Source organism: Amblyomma maculatum, chromosome 1, assembly GCF_055883805.1.
Source record: "Amblyomma maculatum isolate TAMU_Amacu chromosome 1, ASM5588380v1, whole genome shotgun sequence".
Classification (NCBI taxonomy): domain Eukaryota; kingdom Metazoa; phylum Arthropoda; class Arachnida; order Ixodida; family Ixodidae; genus Amblyomma; species Amblyomma maculatum.
Window position 1 is genome coordinate 235,007,164 of NC_139344.1, and position 17,492 is coordinate 235,024,655.

The window sequence follows — 17,492 nt, forward strand, 5'->3', positions numbered from 1 at the left end:
AAGTGTAAACTGTTTCAATTTTCTAATACTCAGTACAAGCAAAGTTGGAACCTTTGCAATAGATGACCTTGAAGCAAAATGATTGAAATTGGGAATAAACCATCATTCACACATCAGGTCCCATGTAACACATGTCAGCCACTGCTACAAACCAAAAATCACAGATTCACTTCAATAAACAAGGGGGAAAAAGGAAACAGAAGTTCAGCACTGCAATTTGTCTCCACCAAAGTAATACAGGGCCAGCCAGGGTACTGATAACATAAATGGGTGGGACTACACGACTGAGAATCTGACACTACATAAATTACATTTACTATCACTGTCTCTACCAAAAATTCTAGCAACAGAGTGAACAGACTGCTACAGGCGATATGAGCATCACACAGACAAACAGCAGAAAACTACTTTACAAGCAATGCAGAAAATTTTCCTAACTACACTTTTTCCTTTCCTGACTGACTTGACTGAGCAGCTGTTCCGCTACACTTTGCAGGTAATCTATCTAAATAATTCGACATGGTCAAAGAATGATGCTGCATTAAACTAACATCATTTCCAAAGACCTCACATGAAAACCAAATGATGCCCCTCCATATACAGAAAAATATGCAATTTATATTCACAAGGCTATTGGCACACTTATTTGCATAGCCACACTAGCACAATGCATTATTTCAGCCTGCTAAGCCTCAACAAATTTTTCAGCCACTTTTTATCAGTAATAGTGGATGCAACCTTACCTCATCAACATCAGTGCCAAATGCAACAGGGTTAGAAATGGCCTCTGAAATTTCGTTGGCGATCTCCTGTTGCTCTTGTACTTCATCCATAAGGTCATGCACCTTGTCTACATCCCTACAAGAAAACAGCAAACCAATGAAACATACTTCGCATGACATCTTAAAGTGGAAAACTAATGACAATGCCGAAGGCATTTCTTTTGAAGCTACAACTAGGTCTCCGTGATGGGATTTCCTCTAGATACTAAATGTCCTGCCTTTAATTGAAGATATGAGCAGCTTTCAAAAGATTTCGTGACATGACAAAAAAAAAAGGTAGACAACTCCAACTAGTGCTAAAAAACGTCCCTTTGGATCCTCTGTGTTTTATACAATGCTGGCGTGCCATCCCAAAATCTGCTAGCCTCAACGATGGATAATAATTGCAGTAAATGATGGGTCATCCTTAAAGCAAGTTCTGAAGAAGGAATAACTTTAAAATGTCAACTTAATAAATATAAATGGCAGCGCTAGCCTTGTCGACTTGGCACATAAATCAATGAGCACTGATTGGCTTTAGCGGCCGAGAGGTATGCAACGGCAGAATATACACCAGCATGGTGGCAGTTGCTCTCTTTCTCGCATGCCGGTTCCAAAAAAAAGCACTCATAGCAATGACACAGGACACATAGCAAAGCCATAAGTGTTCACAGCATGGCATGGCAGCCCAAGCGGTTCCGGTTAAGGGTGCAGTCGGTGCAGTCCAAGCTCCTGAAGGGAACCAATTGCTGACTGCCTCCAGGCCACAACGGCCCAGGTAAAAGCTACACTGCCCATAATTGCAGATCCTTTTGCCAGGTGGCACTTCATTTTCCAGCCACACACAATTCAGCAGTCACCAGTGAAATGTCCCAACCAGGCAAGCACCAATACAGTGCCAAAACAGGCCTGCAAGATGCCTTACCTGGCAGTCACCTTTGAAAGAGTACTTAGACTGGTTGGACAATGTGCTAAAGGCAAAAGAAGAGGCACGACTTTACCCTCCTTTGATTAAAAAAATTCCAAAAATTCTAGAGGGCACTTTGGATCACTAAAGGCGATGAGACGAAAGTCATTATAGCACGGTGGATTGTAGCCCTCCACTAGGCACCTTTATCGCCCTCTCTTCTTTCACTTCCACCCTCCTCCCGTCCTTTCCGGCGTGGTACATGTGTCTGCAGAGAATTGTGATACTGCGCCTTTTCTATCATGTAAATCAATTTCAACTGTCACTGATGCTTGCTGTATTAACGCCTCCTAGACATCTGAGTCTGCTTCTGCTTGCTATGTGGTGCGGCATTCAAGGAAGCGGCAAATGAAAGCTACCGCACGGACGCCTGAATCGGACGCCCGAAGGGGTCAGGTTCGGATATGCATGAATCCATAAATCACCTTGTGACGTCATGACCTGTCGCGACAGTACATCGCGCGCTCCTTGTCGAACATAACCAGCATTTCATTGAAGGCATCAAAGTTCACCGGCGTTCTATAATTTATTTACAGGAAAGTAAAGGCACAGTATCTGTCACTAGCGAAATCCCGCTATCATCCTCACGGTAGACAAGGGGAATTATTCAGAGCGTTTCACGATCCAGGGTGTGGCGCAGTTGGTAAAGCGCTGGGCTGGGGATCCAAGGGATGGAAGTTCGATAACCGGTGGAGACAAGGTTTATTAATTCATTTTTAACTCTCACTCTCGAAAGCGCGACACCTCTGCTGATAACCTTCTGTCGACAACGATGACGCATTAAAGTCTTTCACCTTAAAATAGATTTCATGTACCTCGTGTTTGAAAAGTGAGGTCATTTCAATGAAAGTAGTGGCACAACCAGTTCTAGCAAGATATGATGAGTCGAAGTTTTTTATTCGCATTTCTTTTTTTTTTAGTGAGCTATAAGAAGACAAATTGAGGTTAGAGCAATGCCATTGTAGGCAGAAGTCTGAGAGATGAGGCTTCAGCTGAAGTCCATAGATAACTTCTCATTTAAGCGCCACTTAGCACATTGCTGTAAATATGATAGCTCACAATGCACCTAAATTAACAATAGGAGCAGGTGGAAAATGCGCAATCTGAAACCCAATTTGCTGCAAAATTTCAAGCCGTTTAAGCAATGCTGGCATTCTAAACCTCCTTGAAAACTGCGATTTCACTGCACAGTTATCTACAAGAATGACACAGAAACTAGCCTATTCTGTCATGCTGTGCCGCAAAGATCAACGGTGTCTGGAACGAAGCTTCAAGCTTTGTGTCCAAAGAACAGGGTTTATAGCACAAGTCTTCATAGCCATGGTGGCAGATAAAAATACTTGCGCACTGTTTCAGGCATTGCAGAATGTGATCCAAATGAAAACTGGAAATGTGCAGAGTATGGAGAGACCACCTGTAGTGTGGTCGAGAGTACAGAGAAAGCAGAGTGATGAAAGCAGCTAGTGATCAAACTCACATATTTTCATGGGCATTCTTGAGGGCTTTGGCAGCAAGGGACATAATCTTGAGGACTTCTGTGTTGGTGTTGGCATTTTCAAGTGCCTCTCGCTGATACTCAATGGTGGTCAAAGTGCCATCAATCTGGGCAAGTTGCTTTTCATACCTGCGCTTTCGCTTCAGAGCTGCAAGTGCGGCTGAAACAAAATCAATACAGGTGAGGATCATTTGTTAAGCTGTAGTGTACTCTTCATAACCTGAGTATTTATTTACAATGATGCAGACAGGGCATTTACGCTTCAGAATCCCTAGCTGACCAAAACTGATGCATTACACTTTATTCACTACAATCATTAAGGGTTAATAATGCTAGCATTGAGGATATATTTTGCAGTTTTCCATTGCCAAAATACCTATAAACACATCTTACACCTCAAGTTAGACAAAAAACATAAAATAGAATTTAAAATTGCCTCACCAGAAAACAATAAGCAGAGCTCAATGGAAAGTAAAGCACAAAACCTGTGTACTCAAACACATGCAACTCTCCTGCCTGTACAAACTGATCTATGGCATAAATTTCACGTGGTTGTCGAGGCTGGCAATGAGAAGTGCTCTAAACTTCAGCGGTAAGCAATTGTCTTCCCTGTAGTCATATTTATGTGCATTTCAATTGGAAATATTAGTTCTGACTGGCATGCCTTGTAGTTCTGCAGCAGTGTTCTGTACTGTAAAAGGAAGCAACTCCCTTCATATGAACATTAACAGTAGTGACTGAGTACCAACTGCACCCCCACCACTTTGCTAACCTAGTACTCTGCTCATACCAGCTTACTCTAATTTCCTTTCCTCCGTAGTGACTAGAACCACTTACCCATAAATTTTTCTCCCTACCTTACATTTATCTGTTCAATTATTTGTTGCTTCTACTATGCAGCACTTGTACCCCGCCAGGGTGGCGCAGTGGTTACGGCGCTCGACTACAGTTCCCAAGGACGCGGGATCGAATCCCGGCCTCGGCGGCAGCTTTTTGCTGCAGGCGAAAAGCAAGGCGCCCGTGTGCTGTGCGATGTCAGTGCACGTTAAAGAACCCCAGGTGGTCGAAATTTCCGGAGTCCTCCACTACGGCGTCTCTCATAGCCTGAGTTGCTTTGGGACGTTAAACCCCACAAACCAACCTATGCAGCACTTGTACACCAATATCACAGCTCTTCTTTTCAATGACTTCACATTTTATTACCTACTTTTACATTGGATTTGAAATGAGCTTCTTTGTCCATCATATTTTGTCCACTGCTGGCAATATTTCACACAGCTGCAAAAATCCCTGTAGTATACCAAACTGTCTCCCAGTTTCACTATTTCAAAGAAGCAAATTACTACACTAGTGAGAGCAATACTAAATCTGAGAGCTCAGATTCAACATTGCTACCCACGTAACTGACAATAGAAAGACAAGACATCTCAGTTGTCAGCACAACATGCATGGTCACAAACCAATGAATGAATCTTTAAAATCAGCTACAGTGCACTTGCAAACATATGAAAGCTAACAGTAGTTACCTTGTTATAAACATGCTGCACCTTGGAGGTTTCTCTCTCTACTTCTTATTAAACATGCACAAGGTTTACATATCAATACCATTCCTATTTTTACATCAAAAGCATTTCAATAAAACTACTAACAGCATGTGCAGCCACATCGTCAACCATATCATCGCTGCTTGCCATCATTCAAATTTCTTCAAATTGTGATTTTTTTTTTCCGGTAACAATTGAAATTTTGAATAACTGATGGCTCACTTCGCGCATTGCGACCTGAATAGTTCATCCAGCAGCTGCTGAATAATATGCCTGATTTATTTCAAACATTGCACAATTATCAATGTTATTTTGTTTGTACTAATACTGTATCCACTGCAATGTCTCGCATGCGAGACAGCAGTATATGTAAAAAACAAAAACGTATGGCGCGAGGCAAAGAGGCAGGCTGACCAGAAAATACCCAATAGCCTGACAAAATTAATTCGCACTAGGAGCTTTAGGACAGTTAACCTTGGTTCTTTGAGGCTCGGCTTTATTACTCAGAGCAAAAGCCTAGTGCGATTTCAAATTCCGCAGGCACTACAGAACACGTAACAATTACTTTAATGAATAAAACAACGACTACATTAACGCCAAACACGGAATGGCCAGCAGCGTTAAAGCGCCCAGACATATTACCTGAAAGTAACTGCCCTTAGCAACACAAAAGAAGCAACATGTCTTCGCTCTGCTTTTAATAAGGCTTCGTATACAGCTTAACAGCTGTTCAACGCAGCATGATCGCGTGGTGGAAGCGCTACTAGCCGGCAATATCATGATCTGCGTTTTAATAACCCTTCTCCTCTGCGGGCAGCTAGCCACAGCATCGCTAGGATGATCCAGTCCGTATGAACCCGTTTCCGTATCAGAGGTGGTGAGTCACAAGTGGCTGGAATTGCAACGAGATCGGGCAGAAGAAAGCGTTCAACCGTGCAACGTATGGTCGCACACGCATTACAACAGCAAAGGCCTACTTCCTAGGTCTATGATGCAACATAAAAGCCCCGAATTGCGCATTGACACTCCCAATGCATCAAGAGGCGGGCGGCAACTGCGTGCCAAGCATCTTGACAACGCGATGACACAACGCCAGTGATAGCCCGTGCCGTGCCAACACATTACCAAAGATCGAGACCCGCCTTACTTACCTCGCTTATTCTTCGTCCCATGCTTTTTGGCAGCTTCTAATTCCATTCTCACTTTGGACTCCAGAAAATCCTGCTTCTTATTTAGCATTTCTTCGATCTCGCGCAATCTTTGAATCGCCTCCCCTGGCGAAGGTGCTTTTTCGCCACCTTTGCCGCCACCAAACATTTTCGCAAAGAAACTCATTGTCGAGCTAACGCAATCCCTCCGCCCAGGAACACAAGCGATGACACTACTACAGTATAACAAGTAAATCGGCACGTTTAGCGAAAGCCTTGCCAGAAGAGACCGACGAATCGTTCAAGGACTCTTCCTACGCTACACCTAAAAACTGCAACCAATGTGAGAGCGTTTCGTATATGATTGATATTTCGTCATTGTCAAAAATATATAACGTGTAAATATGATCGTTATTTTAAACGGCAGATTTAATTTACAAAGGTTTATGTAGCCTATTAACGTCCGAGCGATCAGTGTTATTCTTTATGTATTAAGCTTTATGTTTTAATGTTCTTTTAATCGTTATAAAATAACTAACATTAGTTAATAAAGTAACTTATACAAAGTTTTATACGTATAATTGAAACAATTTAATAAATGATATTATGGAATAGTGAACCTTGGTAATCCTGCAGCGACAACAGATGTGGTAGTTTCGTAATACGTGGATAGCATGGCGAAGAGGACAACGGTGACGACGGAGACCGTTCGTGGAAGCGGTCGAGTCGGTATACGCCGGTGCACGCTTTTCGTACCATTCCAGCCCATCACGCTAACAAGCCGTGCAAGTCTTTTGGATTGCAGGATTAGCGTTTGTTAGGGCTGGTCTCGTCATCGGTTTGTTGGCGTCATGGATGCGTTCGACACATTCCTCTTCAAACAAGGTGCAGAAGCAAGAGTGCATAAAGGCACGTACTTCGGAAAGGCTGCAATATTTAAGGAAAGGTTCGAAAAGAAGTACAGACACCCTGACTTGGACAAGCTTCTGTCGGTTGAGCGCATGCGAGCTGAAGCTCGCGGTTTACGCAAGGCTAGAAATGCTGGTGTAGCCGTCCCGCCTGTGTATTTCGTCGACATGACGTCGAGGATCATTGTGACAGGATATGTTGACAATGCCGTGACTGTCCGAGAGAAGATTGCTTCTCTGCAGTTGGAAGAACCAGCGGCTCTTAAAGAGAACTTGGAGTTCTTAATGGACAAAATTGGCGAAGCTGTTGCGCTTTTGCATAAGAACAACGTCGTTCACGGTGATCTCACTACTTCTAACCTGCTTGTTCAGTGTCGTGACGGAGAACTGCCACAAATATATGTCGTCGACTTCGGTTTGAGCTTTATTAGCGAGACAGCCGAAGACAAAGGCGTTGACCTCTACGTCCTGGAAAGAGCGTTCCTTAGTGCTCATCCAGGCATTGGAAGCTTCTTCCAACAATTTCTGAACAGCTACTCGAAAAATTACCCTCAGAAGGCAGCAAACATCTTGAAGAAATTTGAAGAAGTAAAACAGCGCGGGAGAAAGCGTACCATGGTCGGTTAATCCTTGACATTCATGTGGGATTTAACCTTTTTTTTTTTTTTTTCATTTGCCTCCAAAACTGAAAACCGCCTGATGTGTTATGCTGTGCACATGTACAAACCTCAAGAGTAAAAAAATTAATATTGAGTAGTGTTTTGGGGCAAGCAGCAGTTTTTTCTAGTGGTTGCATGAAAATGTAACGTGTCTGTGATATCTTGCCCATGATCTAGTGTCAGATGAAGTTTTCGAACCAGTGGATTTAATACAGCACAGACTTTGCATTCAGTTTAACACAGTTTATAATTGAAGGCCTTTTGCTGCTAAAAGACTGGGTTTACCACGTATCTACTGTAGAGTGCATGCATTGCATGGTCATGTTTGTACTTTCATTTCTCACGAGCTGTGTACTGTAGTCAAAGCCCATATTGAAGAAAATGACACCGTTTCATTGCTGTGTGCAATTTTGTGTAGTCATTTTATTCTCCTCTGAGCATGTCATTTGTGTGTTTTTAGTGCAAACTTTGTATTTAGCTAGGCCACAATGACAAAATGCCATAAGGCTTGGAGAGGCTCACACAAACCAGTGAAACTTATGCAGCCCCTATGTCCTGTCTCTGCACTGTTTTCACAATATGATCTCACCCCAGCTTGTCCGATTCCAGATTGTTATCAAAAACATTTAGTGATAATAAAATCTGCATGAATTCACCTGTAGCTTTTGGTTAACATACTTTCCCTCACTCTTGATCATGGAATTAACAGTGAATATAGGTGTTGATTTTCAAGTCTCATGGTAGTTCATAATTGGATGACAAATGTGCAGGTAGACAGGAATGCAAAAAGATTTGTTGCATTTGTCCTTGTCTTTTGGCATTGTCTTGTGTCTCCATCTCCCTTTATAGCCTAACTCTAGTCAATCACAGCACTTTTGTCAATGAAAGTGCTCTCAGCATCATTATATTCGTAAGCAAGTGCCTGTTCGGTCTTGAAGAACAACCTGTGTATAAACATGGACAAAGTGGAACCAGTTTTAAATGTTATGCACTTTGACTCTTAGGGATTAAGATAGCCTTTCAAAAGAAATTTGTGATGCTATTTGTGGGAAGCAAAGAATTTCTGCCAAATGATTTGGCTTGTTCACTGTAAACAACGTAAAATCAACCCTGTACCTGAAGTCTGCTTTAAAAAAGTCATGCCAGTACTGTTGGTCAGGACAGTTTGTGCTTCCTAGAATATGAGGCTACAAAAATGTTGAATGCCCCCATCTCTCCTGGTTATGGTATCTAATACTTTCTTGTAGCAGATGAGAAGTACCAAACATGTTATGCTGTGAGACAAAGTGAAACCAGTGGTTGTTTCTTACATACACGATGTCACACAGCTGCAAGCACACGGCCAACAAACAATGTGTGAGATATTTTTTTCATCATCCTTAAAATGTACATCGTTGTTCCCTCAAGCCTGGCTGCAATAAGAGTAATACCAGGCTTTACAGAAGTTTAGTTTGTGGGGTGGTGCATTGAATTTTTCTCTTATGGAGTAAAGTTCACATTGAGCAGACTGGGAGGTCTATATGTGAGGAAGTACATGAGTATGGTTTCTTTGTAAAAAACTAAGTGGATGAACACTGGCTGCAATGGGGCAGCAAGTGTAGTTAGGAAGCAAATTTATGAACCAGAAGTGGTTGCGCATTTGCAGCTGAACCAGAAGTGGTTGCGCATTTGCAGCTACCGAAGCGGCTCATGGTTGTAGTCCTTAGTTTCCCAGTAGGCCAATTTCAGTACCGTCTGGGCAGCGCAGGTTCCCTGTTAGAGCTACAAGTTTGGTTTCCGAGTTGTTACAGTGCCTTATGTATCAGTTTACTTGCTGAGGATCCCCATGTGCAAAGCTATGATTGCTCATGAGGCTTTTGCTGTTGAGCACTTGTACAGCCTGTCAATTCTTTAACAGTACCGCGCGAGCGTCGACTGCCTGGCGCTGCTGCGCCGGAAGACGCAGGAGATGACAAAGCAAGCGAGGGCAAGGGCATGCCTACAATTCCTGCTGCTGCTGTGAGCCTCGCCTGCTAGGCTGTTCTGATTAGTGCGAAGCAACCCTTGCCACAATCTGCTGGTAGGCATCGGTGCCCGAAGAAGCTGTCATTGCTTGTTTTCATCCGCCATGTGTGCATATAGGGCGAATAATATCTTGAAAGTATACACATTTGCAATCGTTACTTTGAGAACAAATTATTGTCGAGAACATTAAATACCGTCACCTTGATTACTTCCAAAAAAAACCTAGTGACAGTACCCGCAGATGGAACCAAAGACAAGTAATATTTGTAACGTTACAAGTTAGCACCAATCGAAGCCACAAGCATACAGCAGCTAGAATAAGTGCTCGCAGAACACGGGCATGAAACGTGATTCAAGGGGTTGCTTCCGACTGAGCAGAACCGCCTAGTAGACGACACTCGCCCAAGCAGCATGATAGGTGGGTTGCAGAAACCTAGAAGTCAGCTTCTCTGCAGAGCAAAAACCCCTTCACCATGGCAGCCAAACCTGTTTTGGGGGCAGAAGTTGGGTGCAGTGCAGAATACTTCTATGGTTGAGCAGAATTCCTTCACTATTGAGAGCCTGGAGGAGGTAGGGGCGGGGGAGGAGTTATGAATGGCACTCACAAACGGAGGGGTTCTTAATCCCATAATTGCGACAACAAGAAGAGGGGTGCAGGAAATGGACGTGGCCATTATTGTCACAATAGATGTCTCCTGCACTGCACCTAATTTCTGTCCCCAAAACAGGTTTGGCCGCCATGGTGAAGGGGTTTTTGCTCTGCAGAGAAATAGCTGACTTCTAGGTTTCTGCAACCCACCTATGACACCCCCTTGCTCGTTCACTCTCCCAATTTCCGCTCTTCTGCTCAGTGCCGCTGCACTGCGCAGTCCACGCTCGCACGGTACTGTTAAAGGATTGGCAGGCTGTGCATACATGGGGGGCAGCTGAACACCAAAGTTGCTTTGGCTTACTGGATAAAGCCATTTCACGATTTTGTGCAGGTAGGTTGACTGGCTGTGCAGCAGCTTTGAGCCACAAGGGGACTTTGAAGCAATAGTATGCACTTCAAAGCAATGTCATAGACACTCTTCAATATAAAGCTTGTGGCACTTCTTGCCTCGTGCTTCGTGTGACCAGAAAACGTCCTTTGTACCGACGCTTCAGAAAAAAAATTGGTAAGACGCATAAGCTCCGCCTTTAAGAGTGGTGCATGATAGCCTCGCATTGTGTTCTCATTCATTTGTCCTGCTCTCGAGCCACACAGTGGCCTACTACTCATGACACCGCACTCTTATTTGCCTATAGTACAAGTTTGTTGTGACGCGTAATTCGGCCTGCTTCTGGCGCTTGGCATCCGCCTTCTTTGCTCGGTACTCAGCCTCTCCTTTCTTCCATTCATTGTGGAGTTTTGAGTTACTGCGGTTGATAACAATGTCGATGCTGTCTTTTCTGTGACATGGGGCCCTTCCACTATTGTGTAGAAATTGTGTCACTGCCAGAAATCAAACCACCATCCGACTAGATCAGCTTCCTTGGCCCAGGTGTGAGAGCACTATACTGTCATCACACCTCGTGTAAAACTGCAAAACGCACTCACACTGTCAGTAAACGTCGTTGTCTTCCCTTCATCAAGTTCCAACTGCAAAACACTTTTATGCTCTGCAGTGAGCATTATCTTCATGGAGTTCTACCACTCCTTCATTTAACCTAAGTAAAAAGCCCCGTCCCAGATGGTACACATTCTTTGTGGAAATAACATAGTGATAGGGGTGGTAGCAAGAAAAATGCTTTTGCATTACTGTAGCTAAGGAGAAAAGTGTACCACTGGAATTTTGGTTAAGCATGTCGAATATCGGCTAGCCCTGGTACGGCTGCTTTGAAGACGATACCACGACCAATTCTTGGCAGGATCCCTATAGTCTTCTTAAATTGGAGTGTTGGTTAATTCAAAAGTTTTGATAACAATGAATATTCCAAGCTTGACGTTGAAATGCCGATGCTTTTAACCTACATTTATTACCTTTCCTTACCTTTTTAGACTTTTTCCAATACAGTCACTTTTCTCATGTTTTTATTTCTTTGTTCATCACTTTGAATGGGCTACTATAGTCGGATACAGGTCAAGAAAAAAGCAGCAAACAGCTCTCAAAGCACTGGAAAAGAAAAAAAAAAGTGTTGTTTCGCGCTCACAGTCTCACAGACTTTTACCAAAATGGCCGCCTTCGGTTGTCGTGCCCGTCCGTCGGTGTCGCCAGTGGTGTCACCTTGTAGAGCTCCATAGCGGAAAAGAGATGCATTAAAGTGCAGAACAACGAAGTGGTTTTGTGAAAACTTGACAGTGTTGAAATTCACCATGAAATTCGTCGTTTTGCCTATTGTACTCTGATGAACAAATGACTATCGATTGAATTGAGTAAAGGTATGTATTTTTGCTGGAATTCACGAAGCATTCAGGCACTGTTTTCCAGCACGGACTCACTCAAAGAAACCACGTTCCAAGCACTACTCGTGGGTGCAAGGCGGTCGGCTGTGATGTCGTGGTATTGCTCGGCAGCTATTGGTTGGAGGGGAGTCCTTTGATAGCTGGATGCCGCTTTTTTCTTGACCTGTATCCAACTATAATTGGAGTTTCAAAGTATGTAGTATATAGAGAGGGCGCACAGATAAGACAAATGTAGCACAACCCTGCTGCTCTAAGTGCTCTTTGTTTTTTTTACAGCTGCAGTCAAAAGCCACATGATTTAGGCTCTCATCCCCTTATTAATATGGGCTGTCAGTGACCAGTTATCAGGTCATGAATATGTGTATTAATGCATAGGGCGATGTATGGCTCTTGAAAATAAATGCTGGACAGAATTGGTACTGTTCTGCTACATTCTCTACAATGGCTTCTGTTGTAACATTGGGCAGGTTAAACACACAAGTCTCGCTTGTCGTTATTACCTCATCATTGGCATTAAATATTTGCGTGTATGAGTTGGCATCCAGCCACGAAACAAGCAAGAGCTCGCAACGCTGTATAAAGTGTAGACAGATTTTTCGTATAGTCCACTACATAGTCCATAGTACATTGTGCATCATCACTTTTGTCTGGTTATATATCAGATCATATTTATTGTTTTGAGAGTTATGAAATGAGCTTTAATGTGTCAACCTTTTTATTTTTTATGAGCTTTAATTTGTCAACCTATTTTAGGGGGTCATGTGTATTCATCTTTTAAGGTAGTAAAAGCCTATCCATGCCATTTATGATTTATTCCTGTTCTTCTCATTTTTATGTCAATGATGAAATGAAAGTAGCAACCCTTGCCATTTTTGAGTTTGATTCTTTTACAGTGTAACTGTGATAAAGGAGTAATCACTCATTGTAACTGTGATGTTCATGCCTTGGATATTGGTAAATTGAATTGTAACTGCACAAATGTTTACAAGTGGCCTTGCTTCACTCCAGTACGGTTAAACGTTTTGTGTGATAAGCCGTGAAAAAAAAAAGGAATGGCCTTCAAGAGGATGCACCTCTTGCAGAATATCTGCTTTTCTGTCCAAAGCATATACAACACATCAGGAGCAATAACATCCCCAGAAATCTTCCAATGGAGTGGTGAAGTGCCCCATAGGAAAATCACACCATTATTGCAGATTTGGCTGCTGCGTAGCAGGTTCAAGCGTACTGCAAACATTCTACAAAATAATAAATGTAAACTGCCCTGCAGATCTCATCAAGCATTTGAGAAGCCATGTCCAGGTGAAGAATATTCTTGAGACCTGTAAACTTGGCTGAGCATTTTGAGCATAGTTTGGTGTGGAATGAGGTGCGAAGTGCACAGTGAGATGCACAGGCCTTTTTAAAAGTCTAGAATCCAGGCAGTTTACTTCCCTGCACCGTGTACCTCGTAATGCATTTCCAGTCTTCCAAATATCCTGAAGGTAAGATTTTTATTACTAAGCTCATAAACGGCCTTTTGCGTAGCGGCGGCCAGTAGCCACGTTTGACCTTTAGAATGACCTCTGACGTCATACTAGGGTGAGAGACAGGCTACCAAGTCAAGTCGTCGCGTAGCGGCAGCCGGTAGCCACGGCGCGCCGCGCTCCTCCCGCTATAGGCACTACATGCTAGACCTCTAATGTCATACCAAGAGTGAGAGAGGGGCGGGCAACATCGATGGCGGGAAAAAGATCTACCACAGTGACTGACAGGTGCCCTCAGTGTGACACTCCACCTGACGTCTGCGATGTGCGTCACTTGTTGTGGACGTATCCATCAACGACTCACATTAGGCAACGGATAATCATGAAGGTGGGCCTGCGGTGGAATTGCGATAGTGATTATGAGAAATGGACAATCGCTATACTGCCAACCTTCTCGAATACATAAGCGCAACTGGACTTCACTCCTTCTTTTAACTTTCTATCTCCTGCATCCCATTCCCCCTTTCTCAACTTATGCCTTGTGGCAAACTCTTTGAAAAAAAAAAAAAAATCGAGTCGTCACATAGTGGCGGCCGGTAGCCACGTGTGAAGACGCGGAGCATTGCGTTCCTTCTCTTAGAGGCGCTGCGCTCGCTTTGAAGTCATAATAGAGAGGTAGGTGGTGGAGCCAGGGTATATACTCGCATTCACCGTCTGCCAAGTCAGTCGCCATGTCTCCGCAAGAGAAGACATGTTGCCTCGCTGCTGCTGAAACAACAGCGAGCTATGGAGACAGATGAACAGCGTGAAGAGCGTCTCGCTCGACGGTGTGCTCAAGATGCAGCTAGGCGGGCATGTCGATCTTCTCATGAATCCTGCTCATCTGACGATAATCCAGACTGGAGCAGGATGGATGCTCTGAACAGTGAAGCTGACTCTGTATCCACGTGTTCAATCACCAGTGAAGGATCACAAGCCGTGCTAAGGCGTAGCCAAGATGTATTGCTTGTGCAACCTACCAGGCTTAACCAATGCTAAGCCCCAGCCAATTTTTGGCCCTACCTTCCCCTATAAGTAGGATATTGCAAATGCTAAGGAGCCCCACTACACGGCTTAAAAGCAAGTGCCTTGGGCTCCGAACTTTTGACAAAGGCTGCACAGTCAACGAAGCAGTGTATTTCTTTCCATAGGTTGAAATAATGCAAATCAAAACAACATCAACAGGGAGACATCTGGTTTTATGCTGGCTCAATCTGCCTAGTTACATGAATGAGGCAACCTAATGACAAGTTTTGTAGTAATAGTAATTGTACTTCCTTATTAGATGTATTTTGTGATTTCAGTCTTTACAATCTATAACGATGTATGGACATTTGTTCTTGGGAATAGTTTTTTTTACTTTGAGTATACACCTTGAACTGATTGCATGATAACTTAACACTTTGGGTATTGTATAGTCAGATACAACTCAAGAAATTGTGGCCTTTGCACCTCAGAGGACTGCCTGCAGCAAGTGACGTCAGCCGATTTAAATGACACTATGGATGCACTTCACTAAACATTACGTATCTGCACCTTACTATTCTTTCAAATTATATACATCTATTTTATTCTCTAGAAAAGAAGAAAATTTCTCTTTGAGGGCATTCATTTTTCTTTCACGGTATTGTCTGCAACTACTAGAACATACCAATAGAAACAAAACTGAAAAAGGAATTCTAATGTAGTCAAGTGTCCTCAAAAGCTCTTCTATTTTTATAATTATTCCTTAGAAAAATGTTCATTTGCAAGGCTTAAGAAGTATTCCTAACCCAATCCAAGTACCAGTGGTCATTTATTACTAAGTTGTAGAAAAAAAAGATCAATTGGGACTCTGATGTTGCCACCATAACTATTTGCGTACTGTTGATTTCAGTCGGATACAACTCAAAAATGGAGTGGAGAATGCCTTCAGAGTGCAGAAAGTGGCATCAACTTGTTGTCATGACATCACTTTTACTTCCCTAGCCTGTGGATGGTTAATTGGATGGTAGGCGTAAATGTCAAAAATGGGAGTAACTTCGACGGTTGATGCCAAAAGTAGCATCCAGTATAGCATATGTGAGGTGCAAAGTAATGAGACATTTCAAAAGACCTTGAGGCAACTTTTGTGTAACTTTATTTCACATCACAGAGCCATTAAAACTACTAAACAGCTAAGCAAAATTTGTTGTGCCTAACACGTCGACTCTATTTTTTCTGACTGTTGTTATTAAATGAGTTGAGATGCAGTTACATGTGTCTACCTAAGATATCCTTAATGAAAAAGGTTCTCTTTTGTGCATCTAATCCCATGGAACCTGCAGGACGCTGCTCAATACCAAGGTGGCTCTTAGCCACAAGTCGCTGTGGCTTCGACCGTCCCAGGGTTCGCCGTAGGATCCGATTGATGGAAGATATGCTGGGCAAGGAGTCTCGAGGACAGACCCCGTCAAAGAGTAGTCGCTCACGAATCTCCCAGGCAAATAGTGCACCATTCTCTTGTTTGTATTCGCGAATCTTGCGAATCACCAGAGGAGTTGAAACACGGGGCTTGCTCCCACCTGCAACAAGATGCCATTGTTATGGTAATATGCCACTTGCAACACTTGCCTTTTTTGTTTTTAGTAATGCATTGCTAATGCATTAAACCTTATGCAAGGCGCAGAAAACTGCCTGAAAGGAGCACTGTGACGTTCACCAGACCACTAATTCCAGCCGGCCTCTAGGTTCTTTACACCTTCCCGATGCCCCAAAATAACAGCGAAATCGTAGCGCCTAATATTTTAATCCGCTTCAATAATCAGTGTTTTGACACCGATGTGAGCAACATATGGCGGCGAAGTTCGTTAACGGATAGGATATTTCCTTCTCGCATGAGCGCTGATTACTTTAGCACGCACTTTAGATTTTACAATCGAATGTTCTTCAAGTTACTATGCAGAAAACAAATAGAAGGTGTTTTAGTTCCGCATGTGTTCTTGAAGTGCATGTAAAGATAGGGACTGTACACTCACACAGTCACTGTAAGCTCACACAGCCATCGCAAACCGCCGCCGAAGTCACAGGGCCTCCCCCCCGCAGGCTCCTCAAATCCCAAGGCAGCTGACAACGTTCGGATCTCAGAGGTCGGAAAAATAACTGTACAGTCCAAAAAAATTATAGAGGGCACTTTGGACCACTGAAGTGCGATAAGGCGAAAGCCATTATAGTGTGGTGGATCGTAGCCCTCCACTACGGGACCTCTATCTCCCTGTCTTCTTTCACTCCAACCTTCCTCCCTTCCTTTACGGCGTGGTACAGTGACAGATACTGCGCCTTTTTTATCCTGTAAATCAATTTCAAACGCCATTGATGCCTGCTGTATTAATGCCTCATAGACATCTGGGTCTGCTTCTGTTTACTGTGTGGTGCGGCGTTCGAGAAAGCGGCAAATGAAAGGTGCTGCACGGAGGCCTGGATCGGATGCTCGGCGGGGTCAGCTTTGTGTATGCATGAATCGCCTGGTGACGTCGTGACCTGTCGTGACGGTACATCACGCGCCCCTTATCGAACATAACCAGCATTTCATTGAACGCATCAAAGTTTACCGGCGTTCTATAATTCGTTTGCAGGAATGGAAAGGCGCAATATATATCTGGCACTCGCAGAACCTCGCTATCATCCTCGTGGTAGACAAAGGAATTATGAAGAGCGTTTCATGATCCGGTACCAAAACTGCACAACAAGATTGATCGTAAACCAGAGTTTGATCGTAAACCAGAGTCTGGGGGCCCCCGTTAGCGTACAGCGTTCGGTGCAGCAGGGCTGTCCCTGCTGCCCTCTTTTGTTTTGTATTTACATTGAGACTTTTTGTATGAAAATAATTAAACATGACACCATTAATGAGTTTAAGTTACAAGCAGCCGAAGTGAAGTTGTTGGCATAAGCGGATGATGTTGCTGTTCTTACGGTTGACCGCGTACTTGAGGCTAAATGAGTCCGTGAGTTTTCCGATGTTACCGGTAGTGGGGTGAACTGGGCTAAGTGCCTTGGGCTATGGCATGGGCAGTGGCCATTGAAGCCTGACCACTTTGCGAATGTGACATGGGCGAAGA

At 43.5% G+C, this 17,492-nt stretch overlaps 2 protein-coding genes and 1 pseudogene across 5 annotated transcripts in view; 1 reads left to right on the plus strand and 2 right to left on the minus strand.

The window, feature by feature from the left end:
- The window catches only part of shrb (charged multivesicular body protein shrub), a 38,846-nt gene extending 32,581 nt beyond the window's left edge, over positions 1-6,265 (minus strand). Inside the window, exons 1-3 of the mRNA XM_084590584.1 lie at positions 5,919-6,265; positions 3,206-3,383; positions 744-858 (exon numbers count right to left, since the gene is read on the minus strand). Of these exons, the coding sequence (XP_084446710.1) occupies positions 744-858; positions 3,206-3,383; positions 5,919-6,102 (477 nt within the window). The 5' untranslated portion in view covers positions 6,103-6,265. The remainder of the gene's footprint in view (positions 1-743; positions 859-3,205; positions 3,384-5,918) is intronic.
- A 305-nt stretch (positions 6,266-6,570) lies between these two features.
- Tcs5 (TP53 regulating kinase) lies at positions 6,571-15,866 on the plus strand. 3 transcript variants are annotated; one of them, XR_014704291.1, is made up of 3 exons: positions 6,571-7,441; positions 10,474-11,887; positions 15,723-15,866. XR_014704291.1 is itself a non-coding variant. In XM_084590585.1 (2 exons), exons 1-2 carry the CDS (start codon positions 6,767-6,769, stop codon positions 10,476-10,478), a joined length of 684 nt encoding a protein of 227 aa, XP_084446711.1. In that variant the 5' UTR covers positions 6,571-6,766; the 3' UTR covers positions 10,479-12,353. The 3 variants fall into 3 exon arrangements, 1 of the variants encoding a protein (XP_084446711.1); XR_014704292.1 differs by lacking the exon at positions 15,723-15,866 and adding an exon at positions 12,188-12,353 and having other exon boundaries at positions 10,474-10,643; XM_084590585.1 differs by lacking the exon at positions 15,723-15,866 and having other exon boundaries at positions 10,470-12,353.
- LOC146205921 (paired box protein Pax-1 pseudogene) overlaps positions 15,523-17,492 on the minus strand; it is a 48,644-nt pseudogene continuing 46,674 nt past the window's right edge. The window contains exon 3 of the transcript XR_014708369.1: positions 15,523-15,959. The product of XR_014708369.1 is annotated as a paired box protein Pax-1 pseudogene (transcript). The remainder of the gene's footprint in view (positions 15,960-17,492) is intronic.